At 54.6% G+C, this 17,997-nt stretch overlaps 1 protein-coding gene across 1 annotated transcript in view; it reads left to right on the top strand.

Annotated features, from left to right (window-relative positions):
• Nucleotides 1-2,536: 2,536 nt before the first annotated feature.
• Nucleotides 2,537-17,997, top strand: part of MLLT1 (MLLT1, super elongation complex subunit) — a 75,025-nt gene continuing 59,564 nt past the window's right edge. Inside the window, 2 exon segments of the mRNA XM_025368177.1 lie at nt 2,537-2,565; nt 11,557-11,737. Of these exon segments, the coding sequence (XP_025223962.1) occupies nt 2,554-2,565; nt 11,557-11,737 (193 nt within the window). The 5' untranslated portion in view covers nt 2,537-2,553.

Raw genomic sequence — 17,997 nt, 5'->3', positions numbered from 1 at the left:
AGTGGCCGGATCTCAGCTCACTGCAAGCTCCGCCTCCCGGGTTCACGCCATTCTCCTGCCTCAGCCTCCCGAGTAGCTGGGACTACAGGCGCCTGCCACCTCGCCCGGCTAGTTTTTTGTATTTTTAGTAGAGACGGGGTTTCACCGTGTTAGCCAGGATGGTCTCGATCTCCTGACCTCGTGATCCGCCCATCTCGGCCTCCCAAAGTGCTGGGATTACAGGCTTGAGCCACCGCGCCCGGCCCTTTGCCCACTTTTTAACAGGGTGGTTTGTTTCTTTCTTGCAAATGACAACCCGATTTTTAATGATAAGAAGGAATTTAAAATAACTGCACAAGGGTCTCTAAATCGCAGGCAGAAGGTCCTAATGTCCAAGAGACAAGTGGCTTACAAAGTCCTGAAAAAGATGGGGGTATGCCTATTTCCCACATAAACACAGTTTACAGGTCATTGTAAAATTTTGTGATCCTCAATAAATCAAAAAAAATTTTTTTTGTGAGAGATTGGTATTATTTAAATTTTCGTGGATAACATGAGATTCTCTCTTTAAAAATTTTATCTTTGATCAGGGCACAATGGCTCATGCCTAGAATCCCAGCACTTTGGGAGGCCACAGCAGGAGGGTTGCCTGAGGCCAGGAGTTGGAGACCAGCCTGGGCAATACAGTGAGACCCCTGTTTCTATAAATAAATAAATAAATAAATAAATAACCAACCAAACTAGCCAGATGTGGTGACATAAGCCTGTAGTTAGTCCTAATTGCATGAGAGGCTGAGGTGGGAGAATTGTTTGAGCCCAGGAGTTCTAGGTTACAGCACGCCATGATTGTGCCACTGCACTCCAGCAGAGACTTCATTTCAAAAAAAAATCTTTATTGACAAATAATAACTGTATGTATGTATGGGGTACACCTTGATGCTTTGATACATGTATACATTATGGAATAAACAAATCAGGCTAATTTACATATCCATCAGCACATATACTTATCAATTATTTACGGTAAGAACATTCAAAATCCACTTTTAGCATTTCTTTTTTCTTTTTTTCTCTTTTTTGAGACAGAGTCTTGCTCTGTCCCTCAGGCTGGAGTGCAGTGGCATGATCTCAGCTCACTGCAACCTCTGCCTCCCTGATTCAAGCGATTCTGCTGCCTCAGCCTCCTGAGCAGCTAGAATTACAGGCACACACCACCACGCCTGGCTAATTTTTGTATTTTTTTAGTAGAGATAGAATTTCACCATGTTGGCCAGGGTGGTCTTGAACTCCTGACCTCAGGTGATCTGCCCCAGTCAGTCTCCCAAAGTGTGGGGATTACAGGCGTGAACCACCACATCTGGCCACTTTTAGCAATTTTAAAATATAAAATAACATTATTATGTAGTCACCTTGTTGTGTGATGGATCGCCAGAACTTACTCTTCATGTCTAACTGAAAACATGTGACTCTCTTGGGTCGTCTGAATGTTTCAAATTTGTATCATTCAAATTAGCAGAAGAATCACACTGTTCTGTTCTTCAACCTATTTTACAGATGTGCAAACTGAGACTCAGGGAAAGGCGAAAAAGGGGCTGACCAGGTTTGCCAAGGATTATGCAGGATTAGAAAATTAATCTCCACTTTGGGAGGTTGAGGCAGGTGGATCACTTGAGGTCAGGAGTTCGAGACCAGCCTGGCCAACATGGCGAAACCCTGTCTCTACTAAAAATACAAAAATTAGTGAGATGTAATGGCGAGGGCCTGTAATCCCAACTACTCGGGAGGCTGAGGCAGTAGAATCTCTTGAACCTGGGAGGCGGAGGTTGCAGTGAGCTGAGATCGTGCCACTACACTCCCGCCTGGGCGACAGAGCGAGATCGTGTCTCAAAAAAAAAAAAAAAATTAATCTCCAGTTCCAGAACCCAGGGCTCATTCCGTCACATAGCAGCATCATGCGGTCAGGAAACAAAAGTGTACCTACCGGCGGCCCTGGGGGATCCCTCCCCAGGGCTCGAACCAGTAACCTCAGTTGCAGCCCCTGAACGCTCCCGCCCTGGAGGCTCCAGCCACGAGGCAGCGCCCCCTGCGGGCCACAGCGCGCAGGCGCGGAGCGCCCGTCCCGCCCCCGCCCCCCTCCACGTGCGGCGCACACCTCGCGTTCCCCTCCGCCAGGCTCGCCTCGCGCCTCCCTCCCTCCCTCCTCCCGCCCCTCCGGTCCCGGCCTCCCATTGGCTGCGGGCTTCGTCCCTCCGACCGCAGCTCGGCAGGCCCCCGCCAGGCAGGAAGTCCCGCGCCACGAGCGGCCGTCCGCGCCGTCGATTGGCCCAGGTGGCTGTCAGTCGATGCGGCGGGCCCTAGTCGGCGGCGGGGGCCCGTGATCGGTGCGCGACCCGGGCTGGCGGTGGTTTCCGGTTCCGCGGGGCTGGCGGGCGAGCGGGCGGCCGGGATCGGCGGCGGCGGCGGCGGCGGCGGCGCTTGACAGACAATGAGGGCGGCGGGGCGGCGTTGAGCGGCGGCGGCGGCGGCGGCGGCGGCGAGCGACGCGGGGCCCGGGGGCGGGGCGGGGCGCCAGCCATGGACAATCAGGTGAGGAGCGGCCGCGCCGCCCCAGCGCAGCCCGCCCGGCCCCCTCCCGCCCGCCGGCCCGCCCGGCCCTCCCCGGTCCCGGCCTCCCCGCTCCGCGCCCGCCCGCTCGCTTTGTGCGCGCCCGCTGCTCCCCGGGCCTTTATGTGGGGCGGGGGCGCCCCTCCCCCATCCGCGACCCCGGCCCGGCCGGGGCGCCTCGGACCCCCTTCGGGACCTGGGCCAGGTCCGGAGCCCCCTGGGACGCCCCTGGTGACCCCCCAGCGTGGCTCGGAGCCCCCCGGGAGACCCCTCGGAACCCCAGTCCGATCTGCATCCACCTGGGACGCCCCTGGGGAACCCAGTCCGGCTTAGGGACCTCAAGTCAGCTCTCGGGACTTCAGCCTGGTCCAGAGCTCCTTCCAGGCACTTCCTGGGATCTCGGCCCTGTCCAGACCCCTCCCGGGACCCCTGGGATCTGCCCTGTAGACCTTTCCCTCTCTGGGTCCAGGGCCAGTCACTGTCTCCTTTCCTGTCTGGACCCTTGGCCCGGAGTCGCCTCAGACTCCCTGAGTCCCCAACCTGCTGCCTGTCCTCCCTTCAACCTCAGCTCAGAGATGAGGCGTCCCCGGCCCCCTGAGACCCTGCTCTGCGGCGTCTCTCTTCCTTGAACCCAGGCCTAGCCTAAGATTTATTTCCACCCACCCCCTACCTGGGCCTGAGCCTTCTCTCCCCTCTGTTCCTGCCTCGGTCGCAGCCAGAGCAACCCTTTCTCCTCCAACCCCAGCCCTGGCCTGAGCTCCTCTGACTCCCTAGGACCCCGGCCTTCTGTCTTTTGCTGCAGGGACTCAGGCCTGTTTGGAGTGTCCCCTCTCTTTGTACTTGCTTTTTCAGACTTCTTTGACCCACCCTGCCGCCTCAGCCCCCTTCTAGTTTCAGGCCCTGGTCACCCTGCCTTAGACCTGGTAGGGCTGTCTCTTTCACCTTCAGATCCTCTGCCCTGAGACCAGGACCAGGAGCAGTTGCTTCTCTGATCTGGATGCCCCAGACCTTTGAGTCACTAATTGCCTGCTGTTGCCCTCAGCTTGGGCCCTCTCCGTCCCTGGGATCCTGACTTAGGCTTCCCCACATTTCACCCCAGTCCAGATCTCCCTCCCAGGCTGGTTTGTCATGACACAGTCCCGCAGTCTCCTGCACAACCTTTGCCTTCAGGATCTCCCACTTCATCTAAGGCCCCTCAGCCTCATCAGTCCTGATGTCTCAGCCACTACCCTCTCCCTCCTTCCACCTCATTTTCTGTTTTTTTTTGCCCCCAGGATCTTAGAGTCTCAGTTGAAACCCAGGGTGGGTGGGTTCCCCAGCCTCCCTAAACGCTCCGGACGGCCCCTCCCCATTGGTCTGTGTCAGTTCTCATAAACACAAGGTCTTCCTGCACGCTGGTACCGCCTTTACCCAACTCTACGCTGCCTCTTCAATACCCAAGCCCGTACCCCTCTTCCTCAAGTCCAGAACCATTGCTGGCCCCCAACATGGGATCATTTGTTCCTCCTCCCCGGCTGCCCTGGCTTTCAGGGGCGCCAGGCCAGGAAAGGTGTCATGGGGCTGTGGGGGTGGCAGCCGAAATCTCCGCCGTTAGAAAGGGCAGGTTGGGGCGTCCCTGGCTGCTGGCGCCACTAAGGTGGCACTGTCTGGCTGTGTGGTTTCATGGGTGGGGGGCAGGGAACCTCCCTCCTGCCCATCTGGGCGCCTGTGGCACAGGGTCATGGAGACAGGTGGCTCATGCTTCTGGTACCCAGTTCCAGTGGCTTCCGGTCTGATTTGGGTGTTGCTGCCTTCCTCTTAAGAGGTAAGGAAGAGTTTGCAGCAGTTGATCGGTGGATTTCCACGGCATGGTGTGAGTTGATTTCCGTTGAAGGGACAGAGCTTGTTGCTTCCAATCTGGTATCGAGTTAAAAGCCCAAATGAAATGTACCTTTAGTGTCCACTTTCAATGAAGCCTGACTCCGGGCAAGTCCTGTTGGGCACACAGAGGTGTAGGGTATGGCCCCTGCCCTCCTTCCTTAGTCCCCGGCGGAGATGTCCTAGGCTGAAGCGTGTCTGTTCCCCTTGTGATGTGTGGGACCCCGGAGGTCTGGGTGGCTGTCACTTATGTAAGTGGGATGGTGGAAATGGGTGGCATTCCTGGTCTGCGACGGAGAGAGAGAAAGGTCTTGCTCAGGTAGACAGGCGTGGGAGAGAGCTGGCTTTGCACTGCCCGGTACCACAGTCACCAGCATCTGTGGCTGATTTACATTTAAACTAACTCGAATGACAACTTCAGTTCCTCCATCTCACCAGCCACGTTTTAAGCGCTCAGTAACCACCATTACTGAGCTACTGACGACTGTGTCGGGCAGTGCAGAGGCATTTCCATCATCGCAGAAAGTTCCATCCATGGCGATGGTCTCCCTCCTTGCAGAAGTATTTGCAAGGGAAGCGGCTTCCAGAGGGAAGTGTGTTTGGACCCAAAGTCTGATTCTCCTTCCCCAGCAAAGCCTTCATGCAAGTTTGAGAGAGGCCCAAGGGCTCTCTGTCCCTTCCTCACAGAGCAGGAGGCCCCTGGAGAAACAGGAGAGAATGGTGTCTTTTACCCAAGCAGATGAGTTGGCGGTCAGTGTCCCTGAGGGACTCTTGGCACAGGGAAAATGCTTTGAATCCAGCAGAACCTGGGCCTCCGCTCCCACTAGCCCCCGATGCCACAAAACGTTAGTGCCTCAGTATAGTGGGAAACAGCACAGCTTTCCACCCAGTCGCTGGCTTTGGGAAGCTTTGGTTCTCTTTCTGCCTTCCTCTGTTACTTTCTAGGACTTTCAGACCCCCCTAAGAGCAGGATTTCCCGCTGTGCTCTGGGCTCCCAGCTTCTCAACATTGACATCTTTTCCCCATGGCCAGGAAAACGCCTTTCTTGTTCTCTTTGCCCCAACCGTAACCCGCATGTTTGATTCCCCCTCCGCCCCAAGTCTGTGCTGGTGTTGTCTGTGGTATTTGTATTTTTTTTGGCAGGGGGATGAGCGAGTTCCCTGCTCACTTAAGGGTTATGTCTGGAAGGAGTGTGGTTTGTTTCCTGGGCTGGGGCCGGGGGAGGGGACTGGGACGTGACAAGGATAAGGCTGAGCAGATGCCGAAGAGATTGGGAAAGGAGCAGGTCACGGGGACTGGGCCTGCCTAGGGAGCTGGGAGGTGGTATCAGCATCTGGGCTGTCACGTTCTTCAAAAGGACCAGGGAGCACCCCCACACTTGAATTGCTGCTTGCTGGTCCTGCATGTGCTCTCCTGGGTTTGGATTTGAGAGCAGCTGCCTCGCAACGGCAGGGAAAGTTTGTTGTTGATGCCAGGGACCCATTTCACAGATGCGGAAATGCAGTCTCAGGACATCCTACCAGCAGGCAAGGCTGGGTAGAGTCTTCCTCTTGCAACTCGGCTGGTTCCCCAAACCTGCCCGAAAAGCTCCGAATTACCCAGGTCGCTGGCTGAGGTGTGACAGATTTCCCGCCTGCTCCCAGCTCTGAAGCTTCTCCCTGGAAAGCCGACCTGCCAGTTTTTTTGTCCTAAAGTGATTATACTGTGAAGCAGTTGAGGGCAGGGACCAGAGTCCCATTTCCCTTTATGCCCGTTGTGGTTCGTCACAGGAGGTTTTGCACTCAGCTTTGCCAGCTGCTGGTTAAATACAAGTAATGGAATCAGTCCGTTTGCAGCCAGGCCCACCTGGTCTGGTGACAGATGCTTTTATTAGGGTTGTACCCATTCAGAAAGTCCACCAAGGCCCCTCCCGCTCCCCGCTGGAGAACCTGGGAGATACCTGGTACACTGTCTACACATCTTTGGGCCCCTGGTTTGTAAACAGTCTGGCCCGAGCCTCCGCTGACACTGTGGTCAGAGAGTCGGTCTTATCAGGAACCGGTGGGCCCTATAAAGGGGAATTTGCATTTCCAGGTGATCTGCACACCTCTCTGAGAGAGTTTCCAGAGAGAAATTCATTGAGTGCCATCTCATCGCTTTGTCATTGTGCCTTGGATCAGAGGGACTAGGACAGACGCAGCCAGAAGAGGGGGGGAGGTGCTGGCCCCCAGCCCCAGTGTGCCAGCAGTCAGGGGACCAGGGCCCCGTGTACCTGTCAGTGAGAGGCCCCTGCCCTCTGGGTGGGCAGCTCTCCGCTTCAGAGGACTGTCACAGAGGGGTACCCATCTTTCCCGGTCTCTCTCATGTTCGAATTCAGTGGTTACCACTGAGGGCCCCCCACCGGACCTGGCGGGAGAAGGTTCCACAGGGTGTTTTATTGGGTCTCCGTGGGATTGCCCAAACCTGGTCACCGCTTCCTGTTTGTGCGTGTGTGGCTCACACACACGCACGTGCTCAGCCCAGGAGGACCTCAGAATCCATTTAGGCTGAAAGGGGAAAAGACTCCTCAGTTCTCCCCTCCTGCGGGTGGTGGGGGGATGGTTGCCTACGAGGGAATTAGATGCAGTAGCCAAACTCCAGGCGTCATTACACCACTGGGCGAAGGGCAGGTTCCCGGAGGGAGGGCACCTATTGAGAATTCCCACCACGAGACCAGGGAAACCTTCAGATAAACTGGTTGCTGAAGACCTGTCTTCAGGGCTTGCAGGAAGTGCGTGCGGTGCATGGGCTGAAGGAATTGTGAGAAGCTGTTGGAACGTGGCTGGCTCGGGGCTCTTTGCCAGGCGAGGGCCGCTGTAGCCCACACCTGGGGAGATCCACACACTGCACTGAGAAAGCCCCAGGGAAGCTGCCCTCGAGGGGCTGTTTGCCTGGTTTGCCCGATTTGGGATTCGGGCCCTTTGGTTCCAAGTGCCCTCTGCCAGCTGGCCTGGAGAGAAGGCAGTGTCCCAGCTGAGGCCCTCTGCCCAAGCCTAACTGTCCCCAGATGGCCCTTGGAGCGCTTGTGCCCATCCCTCCGTCCACTGTCTTTCAGGTGATTTCCCAGAAGTGCGATGGACAGCTCTTTCCAGGACAGTCCTGGAAGTTTCCCCTTTATCCAGGGCTTTTGTTGGGGAGTGGGTGTCAGGGTGATCCCAGAGGTGCAGGGAAGTGGAAATCCTCGAGACCAAAGCGCCCCGGCTTGTTTCCAGCCATCCAGTCCAGAGGTTCCAAAAAAGTGCCCTCCTGGCAGCAGCAGGCGTTCCTGGTGCCTTGAAGGAACTTGCTGGGATAAAGTTGGGGGAGAGCTACTGACCAATCAGATACATTCATTCTAAGACATTGTAGAGAGCCTGTCAGTTAACCTCTGCAGCCAGGCACCCTTCCTAGAGAGGCAGCTAATTGATTAGCTTCAATTCTTTGGTCCTAATGGCCAGGGAAAGAGTCCAGGTGGCGTAGGGGAAGGGGGGTGGTTACCCTTGGCTATGGAATTGGCTTAGCTGTGCTAATAAATTATCATGACCTGACAAGTCAAAGGCGTTGGCCGGGGCTCCGCTTCTTGCCTCCCGTTGACGTGGCTTGAGCGTCTTACTGAATCCGTGATTCCTTTTTTACTACAACAGCAGAGACTCTGTGTTATCCCACCCTTCCGGGGAGTGCCCCCCTCAGTGCTCCACAGTCCCCTGGGTGCAGCAGGCTAGGCACCCGAACTTCGCATCTGTTGGCTGAGTCTGGGGTGTGCCCTTAACCGTGGGTGTTGAGGCTCAAATTGGCGCCAGCCCCCAGGGCATCGGTGTCGCCCGGGCAGCGCTTTGGGCCTGGCCTGCCGGCTGCGAAGATTACCCATCGCTGCCTCGGAACCTTCCTGTTTACTTTGGCCACTGCGGCGGAGTTCTGGTGCTTCCATCCTCCCCCTCCACAGTCTTTCACTCTTTCACAATAACTGCTCTGCCGCCTGCGTGCCCTGAGTAGGAACTCCCTGTCATCAAAAATGCCGGGAAGTCGGCCGAGGTCTGAGTGGCCGGGTCAGTGAATAAGTGATTCCGAGGAGACGCTGTCATTGTGTGGGAGTCGGCTCCACAGAAGCAGGGGTCATTCTCCCACATCCTGGTGCTGTTCCCATGATGTATATGTAGATTTCGTTTTCACCTGTAATGCTCCCAGCGGGACAGCGGTTGCCTTCCTGTTTTCTAGAGAAAAAGGCAGAGGCCCACGCGTGTAAGCATAGAGGGTGATCACAGCCGACTGGGGCTAATGTCGGTGTGGTTTTGGGTTTGTCGGAATGCCGTGCTGTTCAGATAGACGCTTGCGCTTGGCCTGAGTATTGCTGTGCCGATGCTCAGCCCTCACCTCGTGTGTTCGGTGGGGGTACTTTTACCTGAGATCCTCATGAATCCGCAGCGCCGGGGTTTATGAGAGCGCCTGGTCTTCCACCCATCCCCACTTTCTTCCCACACTGAGGATGTCGATGTCGATGTCCCTGCTGCCCGAATCTTGGGGTCACCTGAATGTCCTCCACCCTCGGGTCCTGTCAGTTCTCTGGCTTCAGGCTGTGTTCACCCCTTTTTCCAGCCATTCCCTCCAGTTGCCTCTGTATGGGCTTGAGTTGCCTTTGGTTTGCCATTTGCCCTTTTCTGCCTGCACCCCAGGCGGTACACAGAGAGCCGGGGGTCTTTGACTCTGAGCCCGTTTCCCGTGTCCGTCATCCACTTACCACGGGTTATTTCTTTTGTGTCCGACCTGGACACTCTGGCCCGATCCTAGGCACCCCCTGCAGTGTGCCTGGTCCCTGGGGAGTCCCCACCCTCTTTTCCCAGGGAACTCCAGAGGGATAATCGTCCTAAGCCAAGGGAAGCCCCTCTGCCCCATTTCCTTTTAAAAATTAATTTTTAGTTGACAAATAAAAATTGTGTATTTATATCATGTACATGTTTTAATTTACTTTTTAAGTTGCCAAATACAAATTGCACACCTCTTCCTCATTTCTTATACCTAACTTGCTGTGCGCACAGAGCCCTCAGCCCCTCCAGCCAGTTCTTCCACACGCTGGAACTGGCCTGTCCTTATCTGCCACCGTGGCCCTGCCCTCTCCGAAAGCAGCATTCAGAACTCCCTGACCTGAGAGGCTCTCTGGTTTAATTAATCCAGCATCGTCCAGGCCTCCTGTCCCGTGGTTTCAAGATAGGGGCTAAGAGGACGAATGAGAGGTAGTCCCTGCTCTCAGAGAGTTCACAGGGGCCCTGGGGGCTGCCGCCAACTCCCAGGAGCGGGGGATGGGATGAATGGGCTCCCGTGGAGCTGCCCACAGGCTTCGGTGGGGACTCAGGGTTGCTCTCCAGCGTGGCTACCAGAAAGGGCCCTGGAAAGAGGGCAGTGTGTGAGCCAGGACTCAAGATGAGTAGGGTTTTGAAACGAGCTTAGGGCACCCAGGCTGCGGCACTAGAAGAGATGAAGAGAGATGGAGTGGATGTTCCTGGTGTGTCTGGGGCTGGCTGTAGGATTGAGCTGGAATGTGTGCGTTTCCTGCATTTCCTCAGTTCCGGGACTCGGAGATACCAAGACAGCGCCACCAACTCAGGCGCAGCTTCTGTGTGTGTGCACGTGTGCTCCTGTGGGTGCACGCTGGACTCTGACTTCAAAAGGGTTAGGACGTGAAAAGAGACGAGTGTCTCAGACTTGAGGAAATACACGCATGGAAGATGTACATGGGGCTCGGGCTTCCTGCTGAGGGAGTGACAAGCCTTGGAAAGCTTTAACATGGCGGGCGGGGGTGGGGGCGATAGGATCTGCCTGCCCCAGCGGCTCCAATCGCGTGACAACTGAGAGCTCAGAGAGGGGGACGGAGAGGGAGGGAGGCCGGCCAGGCGCTGGGGCACTCAGCCAGGTGGCGGGGTCTGAACGGGGCCTCGGAATGCCAAAGAAGAGACAGGTACCGGAGGGATTGCAGCCACTGGGACACACCTGGCCAGTTGCCGAGCGATGGCGTGGAAAGGCGCAGATGGGAGCTGTCTGGTCTGGGGCCCGGGAGGGCGGCTCTGTCGGGCGAGGGCGTGGGACTCAGGCCACGGTCTGGCTGTCTCTCGGCTATCTCAGCACTTAGAAGCAAGTGTGTACTTGGCCGCAGCTTTATTTTGTAACATTCTTGTATTTGATAGTAGGTGTCAGGGCCGTATCTGAAAAGTCCGGGGAGGTTTTTACAAAGCAGGGTGGATGTTTACTGTAGGCTCCCTGTTGGTGGTTTTGGCCAACCTAGGTATGAAGAGTGCTTTGAAGGCATGCGGCTTTGTGTTCAGTAGCGTGGAACTGGCCTGCGCTGCCTTGTATTTCAGACCTAAGTGTCAGACATGACATTCGCTCAGCGGAGGGGGCTGGGCTGCCCAGGCCAAGGGTCCACCTGGGACTAGTCACCAGGGGGCTGCAGGCTGGCCTCTGCCTTCTCCTCGGGAACCTCCCATTCTGCTCTTGAAACTGAAAGCCAGTGTTGTAGCTGATGACTTAGGGGAAGGAGAGGGGCCTCCGGGAGGTGCTCTGATGCGTGCGTGGGAATGAAAATGCTGGTGTCAACAAGCTTAGGTGGCAGAGACACCGACAGCCATCCGCAAGATGACTTTTGATAATGCAAGTGCTCGGAAGAGCATCCTCTATGATAAAGAGTGATGGGAGCGGTGGTGGATGCTTTCGGATCGGTGGTCGGGGAGGCTTCCCTGCAGAGGCACAGTCCAGCTGAGAGCCTGGTGACAAGAGGCGCCAGCCTGGGAAGTCTCAGGAGCAGAGCATCCTAGGCCAGTGCAGTGGCCCCGAGGCAGGAGTGAGCTGGGCTGAGCTGGGGACTGGTGAGGAGGCTGTGTGGGTGGAACTGAGGATGAGGGGGTGGATGGGAGGAGACGCAGGGGCTGCGTGGGAGTATGGAGGGGAGAAGGCACGGGGCGTCCGCGGCAAGGTGCTGGCACGCTGGGAAGCTGTCTGTGTGCTCCTCACTGGGTTGAGAGCGTATGGCACTGCTGGAGGTCTTTATCGAAAGTTCTCTGCGGATGAGGGGATAGTCCCCTGCTTGGAGCCGCGTGCTGACCTGGTCTCCCCACCTCTCTCTCCCTCCAGTGCACCGTCCAGGTGAGGTTAGAGCTGGGGCACCGTGCCCAACTGCGCAAGAAGCCCACCACGGAGGGGTTCACTCACGACTGGATGGTGTTTGTCCGCGGCCCCGAGCAATGTGACATCCAGCACTTCGTGGAGAAGGTGGTCTTCTGGCTGCACGACAGCTTCCCCAAGCCCAGACGCGGTGAGTGGCCCCAAGCCCTGAGTGCCCACAGCACGGACCCGTCTGACTCCACTCCTCCCAAGGCCAGGCTCCACCCCTCCCTGCAGGATCCCGCAACCGTGAGGTTCCGGCTTGCGTCCCTCGGCGTGGGGCATTGGAGCCGCGTCACCTCCAGCTGTTGAGTTAGTTGTAGGAAAAACTGAAGGAGGTGGTGGCGGTCTGTCGTGTCGTGATTTAGACCCGGGCTCTGGGAAGCAGCCAGGGAGCACAGCCAGGTGGGCACGGGTGGGAAAGGTGAAGTCAGCCAGCTGGTGGGTGATCAGAAAGTTGCCGACTGGCCCTACGTTTGCTTGGGGGTGCTGTGTGAAGAATTCCGAATATTTGGGGCAGAAAGAATGCAGGAGCTCATGTCACCACCGTCTTTTCTCTTCCGTGTCTTCCCTCTCCCTTCAAGCCTCAGACTGTCATTGGTTCAGCACGAGTGCCTCAGTCGTGTATTCTGTCAGCGCCTCCACCTGTGGCGTGGGGGCCCTGGCCTTCCTGAGGGTGCAGTGTGACGGGGCAGAGGCAGGAACTCACCCAATTTATGATCAGGGAAGCCCTCCTGGGGAAGGGAGCCCCAGGGGAAGATTGTGGTGTGGAACTGGAGAGAGAGGTGGTGGTCTGGGGAGTGCCATCAGGGCTGGGGCCGCATCTGCTTTTCTTACCGCTGAGTCCCCAGTGTGAAGCCCAGGGCCTGGCGCATCACAGGGGTTCGAGAAATACTTCTTGAGTGATGTGTTGATAAAGGAATGAGGGACTTGCTGTAGCGAAGCGCTTCAGGGTCAGGAGAGCCCTGACTGGGCTGGTGACCCCTCTACCCTGCAGTATGGGGGTCCTGGGAGCTCCAGGGGCCACAGGAGGTGAGCTGCGCACAAGCGTGGGTGTGCTCAGGTTGAAGCAGGAGCTTCCCGGGAGCCGGGACCCTGGCCCTGAGCCTGTGAGTGGTTGGCAGCCTAGTGGGGAAGTGATGGGCATTGACAGCAGTAGAAGCTTTTCATTCTGAAGGGATGCTCACCTCCGATTCCCTCAGCCTGCAGCTCCCCTTTGCCTCTGCATTTCTCCTTTCCTGAGTCTTCACCTTCTCCGCTTTTCCTTCCTCCCTCTCTAAGCCTCTTAGAGGGTGGCCGCGGAGGCTCCTGACAGCGGCAGATATTTATAAAGCGCTTCCTAATTGTGGGGACACGTGCCATCTATCGAGCACTTCCTGCCCAGCCCTTCGTGCGCCGGATCACGTTTTCTTCTCGCCACAGCCCTCTTGTGCAGACAGGGAGATGGGCCCAGGGGGCAGGCCGCTGCCTGTGCTTACAGCAGGGTGGGCAGGCTGGCCCGTGGGCTGGGTCCGGCCACTGCCAGTGCGGCCTGTTTTTATTGGTGCACGGCCATGCCCGCTCGCGTGGGTGTTGCCTGTGGCTGCTTTCGCGCCACGTCGGCAGAGCAGAAGCCTGGCTGCCCCTCCTGCACCAGGCCCTCTTTCCTTTCTCTGGCGGCATCCACTCCACTTCTCCTTCACCAACCCCTCCCCCACTCCCCTTTTCTCTGTCCCCGGAGCTCAGGGATGGGCCCTGGACGCTGATTTCCATCCACTTTGAGACTGTTGATTTCACCTTTGCTCCCCACCATGTTGACACAGCACCTTCTCCAAGCTCCAGGTACCTGGAAGATGGGGTCATGAGTGGGGCTCACTCTCAAGGGTTCGTTTTTTGTTTTTTGTTTGTTTTTAAAGAGATGGGGTCTCGCTTGCTGTGTTGCCCAGGCTGGCCTTGAGCTCCTGGCAGGCGCGTGCCACCATGCCAGGCTTCAGTGTCAGTTTGTAGGCAGCCTTTAAATTAGTAACTGAGCCCTGTTTGTTGTAGTCTGTCTGTGGGGCCTGGAGACAGATAGCAGCCCCATCAAATGTATCAGAAAGTAAACTCCCAGCTCACACGCTGTAGCACTGAATAAAACTTGAGAGAGGGAGTGAACCTCTTAAAGCACTCCAGCCTCTGGAATGATACTTGAGGTACTTAAAAAGTATCTTTTACTTCCGAGGCGGCTTACATTATCACAAATCAAACTGGGCAGAAACATGTAAGGTACAAAGTTGCTGTTCCTGGCCTCCTTAGTCCTCCCTCCCCGGGGCCATCTTCCTAGCCCTCTCTGGACTGTCTTCACAGCAGCTCATTTGCTTCTTATTTCTTGAAAATGTAGACAATACTTACTGATTTACCGGCTTGAAGGGTTAGAATTTATCCCAAAGTACCCCCTTTTACCCACTGTCTTCTCTAAGTTTTTAATAGTCCAGTGACTCGCTTTTGCGTTGGTCGTCTTTGTGACTCTGAATGATGATGTGAGCCTGTTTACCTTTGGGATCCTTCACAGCAGAGTCCCACGTCACCCTTTTTAGGGAGTCCTCTGGCTGCCTGGGCTAACTCGCAGTTTCTTTGCCCAATACACCCACACAACCATATGCTTCTTAGCCTTTTTTTTCTGCTTTGGTTTTCTCCTTAGCACCATCTTAACATCTTGTACATATTACTTCCTTATCTTGTCCATCCCTCTCCCCACCCCAAGAAAGAAGTTTCTATCAGTTTTGTTTGCTGCTACATGCTCGGTGCCTGCAGGGATACAGTAGGTGCTTACTAAGTGTTTGATGACTGAATGGACCCTTGCACCTGATCAGCTTTTGTTAGTGTTTTCTGACTCTCCACTGAGGAAGGCAAGGCCACCAGTACCCTGTCTTTTTTTGACCCTGCTGCACCCCTCCTTTTGAGGCTACACTGGACGTTGTTAAGCTTGTTGATGAAGACCAAGACCTTCACTCCCTGGTTGTAGATTGACTGTAAGAGTTGGGAACTAGCAGTAGGCAGCGTTGACGTGTTTGACGCTGCCACCGTCAGGCTGGTTGGGACGGCAGGACTTCATTCAGCCTCTTTTTCCCGTTTCCCGAACTCTGGGCCACTCCAGGGAGGAGGCTCCAAGTCAGGTCCATGGCAAACGGGTTCTTTTTGGTCATTTTTGGTTAAAATTTGGCCCTATTTTAGCTTGCTTCACATTTGGTCTGTGGCTTTTGGAATCCCCCCTTACTTCTCCTTTTTGTGTTGTGTCTTTATCAGTACCTTCATTTTCCCCCCATTCTCTCAATCATTTCATTTATTCTGTGGCTTTTTTTTTTTTTTTAAATTTTTTGGCTGGGCGTGGTGGCTCATGCCTATAATCCCAGCACTTTGGGAGGCCGAGACGGGTGGATCACCTGAGGTCAAGAGTTCAAGACCAGCCTGGCCAATATGCTGAAACTCTGTCTCTACTAAAAATACAAAAAAATTAGCTGGCTGTGGTGGCTCATGCCTGTAGTCCCAGCTACTCAGGAGGCTGAGGCAGGAGAATCGCTTGAACCCGGGATGCGGAGGTTGCAGTGAGCCGAGATCATGCCAGTGCACTCCAGCCTGGGCGACAGAGGGAACTATGTCTCAAAAAAAAAAAAATTCTTTTAGAGATGGGGTGTCGCTATGTTGTTGCCCAGACCGGACTCCAACTCCTTGGGCTCAAGCAGTCCTCCCACCTCTGCTTCAGGAGTAGCTGGGATTACAGGTGTGAGCCGCCTCACCTGGCCTTCTGGCTTGTTTGTTTTGTGAAGTCCTCTGAGTGTTTCATGCTGCTTCTCTGTGCCTTCCTTCTCTGATTACAGTGGACTGTTCTCCAGCCACCCCTTTAGCCACCACCCTGGGCCTTTTCTCTCCTGTTCTCCTGAGGTGGTTTGTTTATTGGCCTATGTTTTGGTTTATTTTCTCGTTTTGATTTATTTTCTCGTTTTGGTAGAGCAGTTTCTCAAGTAATATCCCAAGAGATTAATTGCTTAAGACATTTCTGGCCAGGCTCAGTGGCTCACACCTGTAATCCCAGAACTTTGGGAGGCCGAGGCAGGTGGATCACCTGAGGTCAGGAGTTCAAGACCAGTCTAGCCAACATGGCAAAACCCCATCTCTACTGAAATTACAAAAATTTAGCCAGGGGTGGTGGCGGGCGCCTATAATCCCAGCTACTCGGGAGGCTGAGGCAGAAAAATCGCTTGAACCTGGGAGGCGGAGGTTTCAGTGAGCCGAGATCATGCCACTGCACTCCAGCCTGGGTGACAGAGAGAAACTCTGTCTCAAAAAAAAAAGACAGACGGACATGTGGGCAGTAAACCCTTTGAGTCCTAGCATATTTGAAGATGCCATTATTCTCTTCTCACAGTGGAATGGTGGGTTGGTTGGGTGTAATTTTGTGGTTTGCGAATTACAGATCGAGAATCCCTGAGCTGAAAATCCGAAATCCAAAACTTTTTTTTTTTTTTTTTTTTTTTGGAAACAGAATCTCGCTCTGCCACCCACCCAGACTGGAGTGCAGTGTTGTGATCACAGCTCACTGCAGCCTCAACCTTTGGGCTCAAGCAGTCCTCCTGCCTCAGCCTCCCAAGTAGCTGAGACTACTGGCCCACCACCATGCCCAGCTTTTCTATTTTTTGTAGAGACAGGATTTCACCATGTTGCCCAAATTGGTCTTGAACTCTTGGGCTTAAAATCTTCCCGCCTCGGCCTCCCAAAATGCTGGGATTACAGGCGTGAGCCACCATGCCCGGCTCAAGATCCAAAACTTTTTTTGAAACGGAGTGTCACTCTGTTGCCCAGGCTGGAGTGCAGTGGCGCGTTCTCGGCTCACTGCAACCTCCACCTCCCGGGTTCAAGCGATTCTCCTGCCTCAGCCTCCTAAGTAGCTAGGACTACAAGCCCCCACCAACACGCCTGGCTAATTTTTGTAGTTTTAGGAGAGACGGGGTTTCACCATGTAGGTCAGGATGATCTCAATCTGTTGACCTCACGATCCGCCCGCTGCGGCCTCCCAAAGTGCTGGGATTACAGGCGTGAGCCACCGTGCCTGGCCAAGATCCAAAACTTTTTGTTGTTGTTGTTGAGATGGAGTTTCGCTCTTGTTGCCTAGGCCGGAGTGCAATGGCACGATCTTGGCTCACCACAACCCCTGCCTCCCAGGTTCAAGCGATTCTCCTGCCTCAGCCTCCTGAGTAGCTGGGATTACAGGCATGCACCACCTTGCCTGGCTAATTTTGTATGTTTATTAGAGATGGGATTTCTCCATGTTGATCAGGCTGGTCTTGAACCCCTGACTTCAGGTGATGCACCCCCCTCGGCCTCCCAAAGTGCTGGGATTACAGGCGGGAGCCACCACACCCGGTCAATTCAGAACTTTTTGAGTGCTGACATGATGCTTAGAAAATGCTCACTGGAGCATTTTGGATTTTGGATTTTCGGGTTAGGGATGCTGAACCAGTGGAATGCGAATATTCCAAAGTCTGAAAAATCCCAAGTTCACAACACTCCTGCTCCCAAATGTTTTGGGAGCACGTATCACTTAGCGCTGTGAAGGCGTTGTGTTAGTATCTTCTGGAAAGTCTGATGCCATTTGGTCCTCATCCCATTACACGTGACCTGTTTTTTTCTGTGGAAACATTTAGGATGTTTTTAGGACGTTTGCTTTATGATATCATGTGTTTTTTTTTTTTTTTTTTTTTTTTTGCTGCTGTTCACTATGTTTTGTGACATTTGAGTGTCCTTCATTTTAGCTCTGAAAGTTTCCTTCTATTTATTTGACAGTTTCCTTCCATCTGTTTATTTCCTCTCTTTTCTTCTTTCTGGGATCCTCATTTTATTTCTTGTTTTCTTTTTTCTTTTTTTGAAACTGAGTCTTGCTCAGTCACCTGGAGGGCAGTGGCACTGTCTTGGCTCACAGCAACCTCAGCTGCCCGGGTGCAAGTGATTCTCGTGCCTCAGCCTCCCGAGTAGCTGGGGTGACAGGTGCGCACCACCACGCCTGGCTAATTTTTTGTATTTTTAGTAGAGAACGTTGTCCAGGTCAGCCTTGAACTCCTGGTGTCAAGTGATCCTCCCATCTCGGCCTCCCAGAGTGCCTGGGATTACAGGTGTGAGCTGTGGTGCCTGGCTGTAATTTTTCCTGTTAGAAATATCTTATTTTTTTGTTGTTGTTGGATGTATATCTCCTTGAATCTGAGGACATTGACTCTCGGTTTTTATTTTTTTTACTTTCTTTTTGTCAAGCTCTCTGGGGTCTCCAAATTATTTGTCTCCTCGGGCTCTTTCCTCCTGGTGGGAGCTCCTGAGCGTTCTGTGCTGGGAGGGTGGGTTCCGCTCATCCACAGACCTGAAGGCTCACAGGCCTCCTGATTTCCTAATGAGTAAGGCCTTCCT

This window comes from Theropithecus gelada, chromosome 19 (genome assembly GCF_003255815.1).
Source record: "Theropithecus gelada isolate Dixy chromosome 19, Tgel_1.0, whole genome shotgun sequence".
Taxonomy (NCBI): domain Eukaryota; kingdom Metazoa; phylum Chordata; class Mammalia; order Primates; family Cercopithecidae; genus Theropithecus; species Theropithecus gelada.
This window is presented reverse-complemented; position numbering and strand designations above follow the sequence as displayed.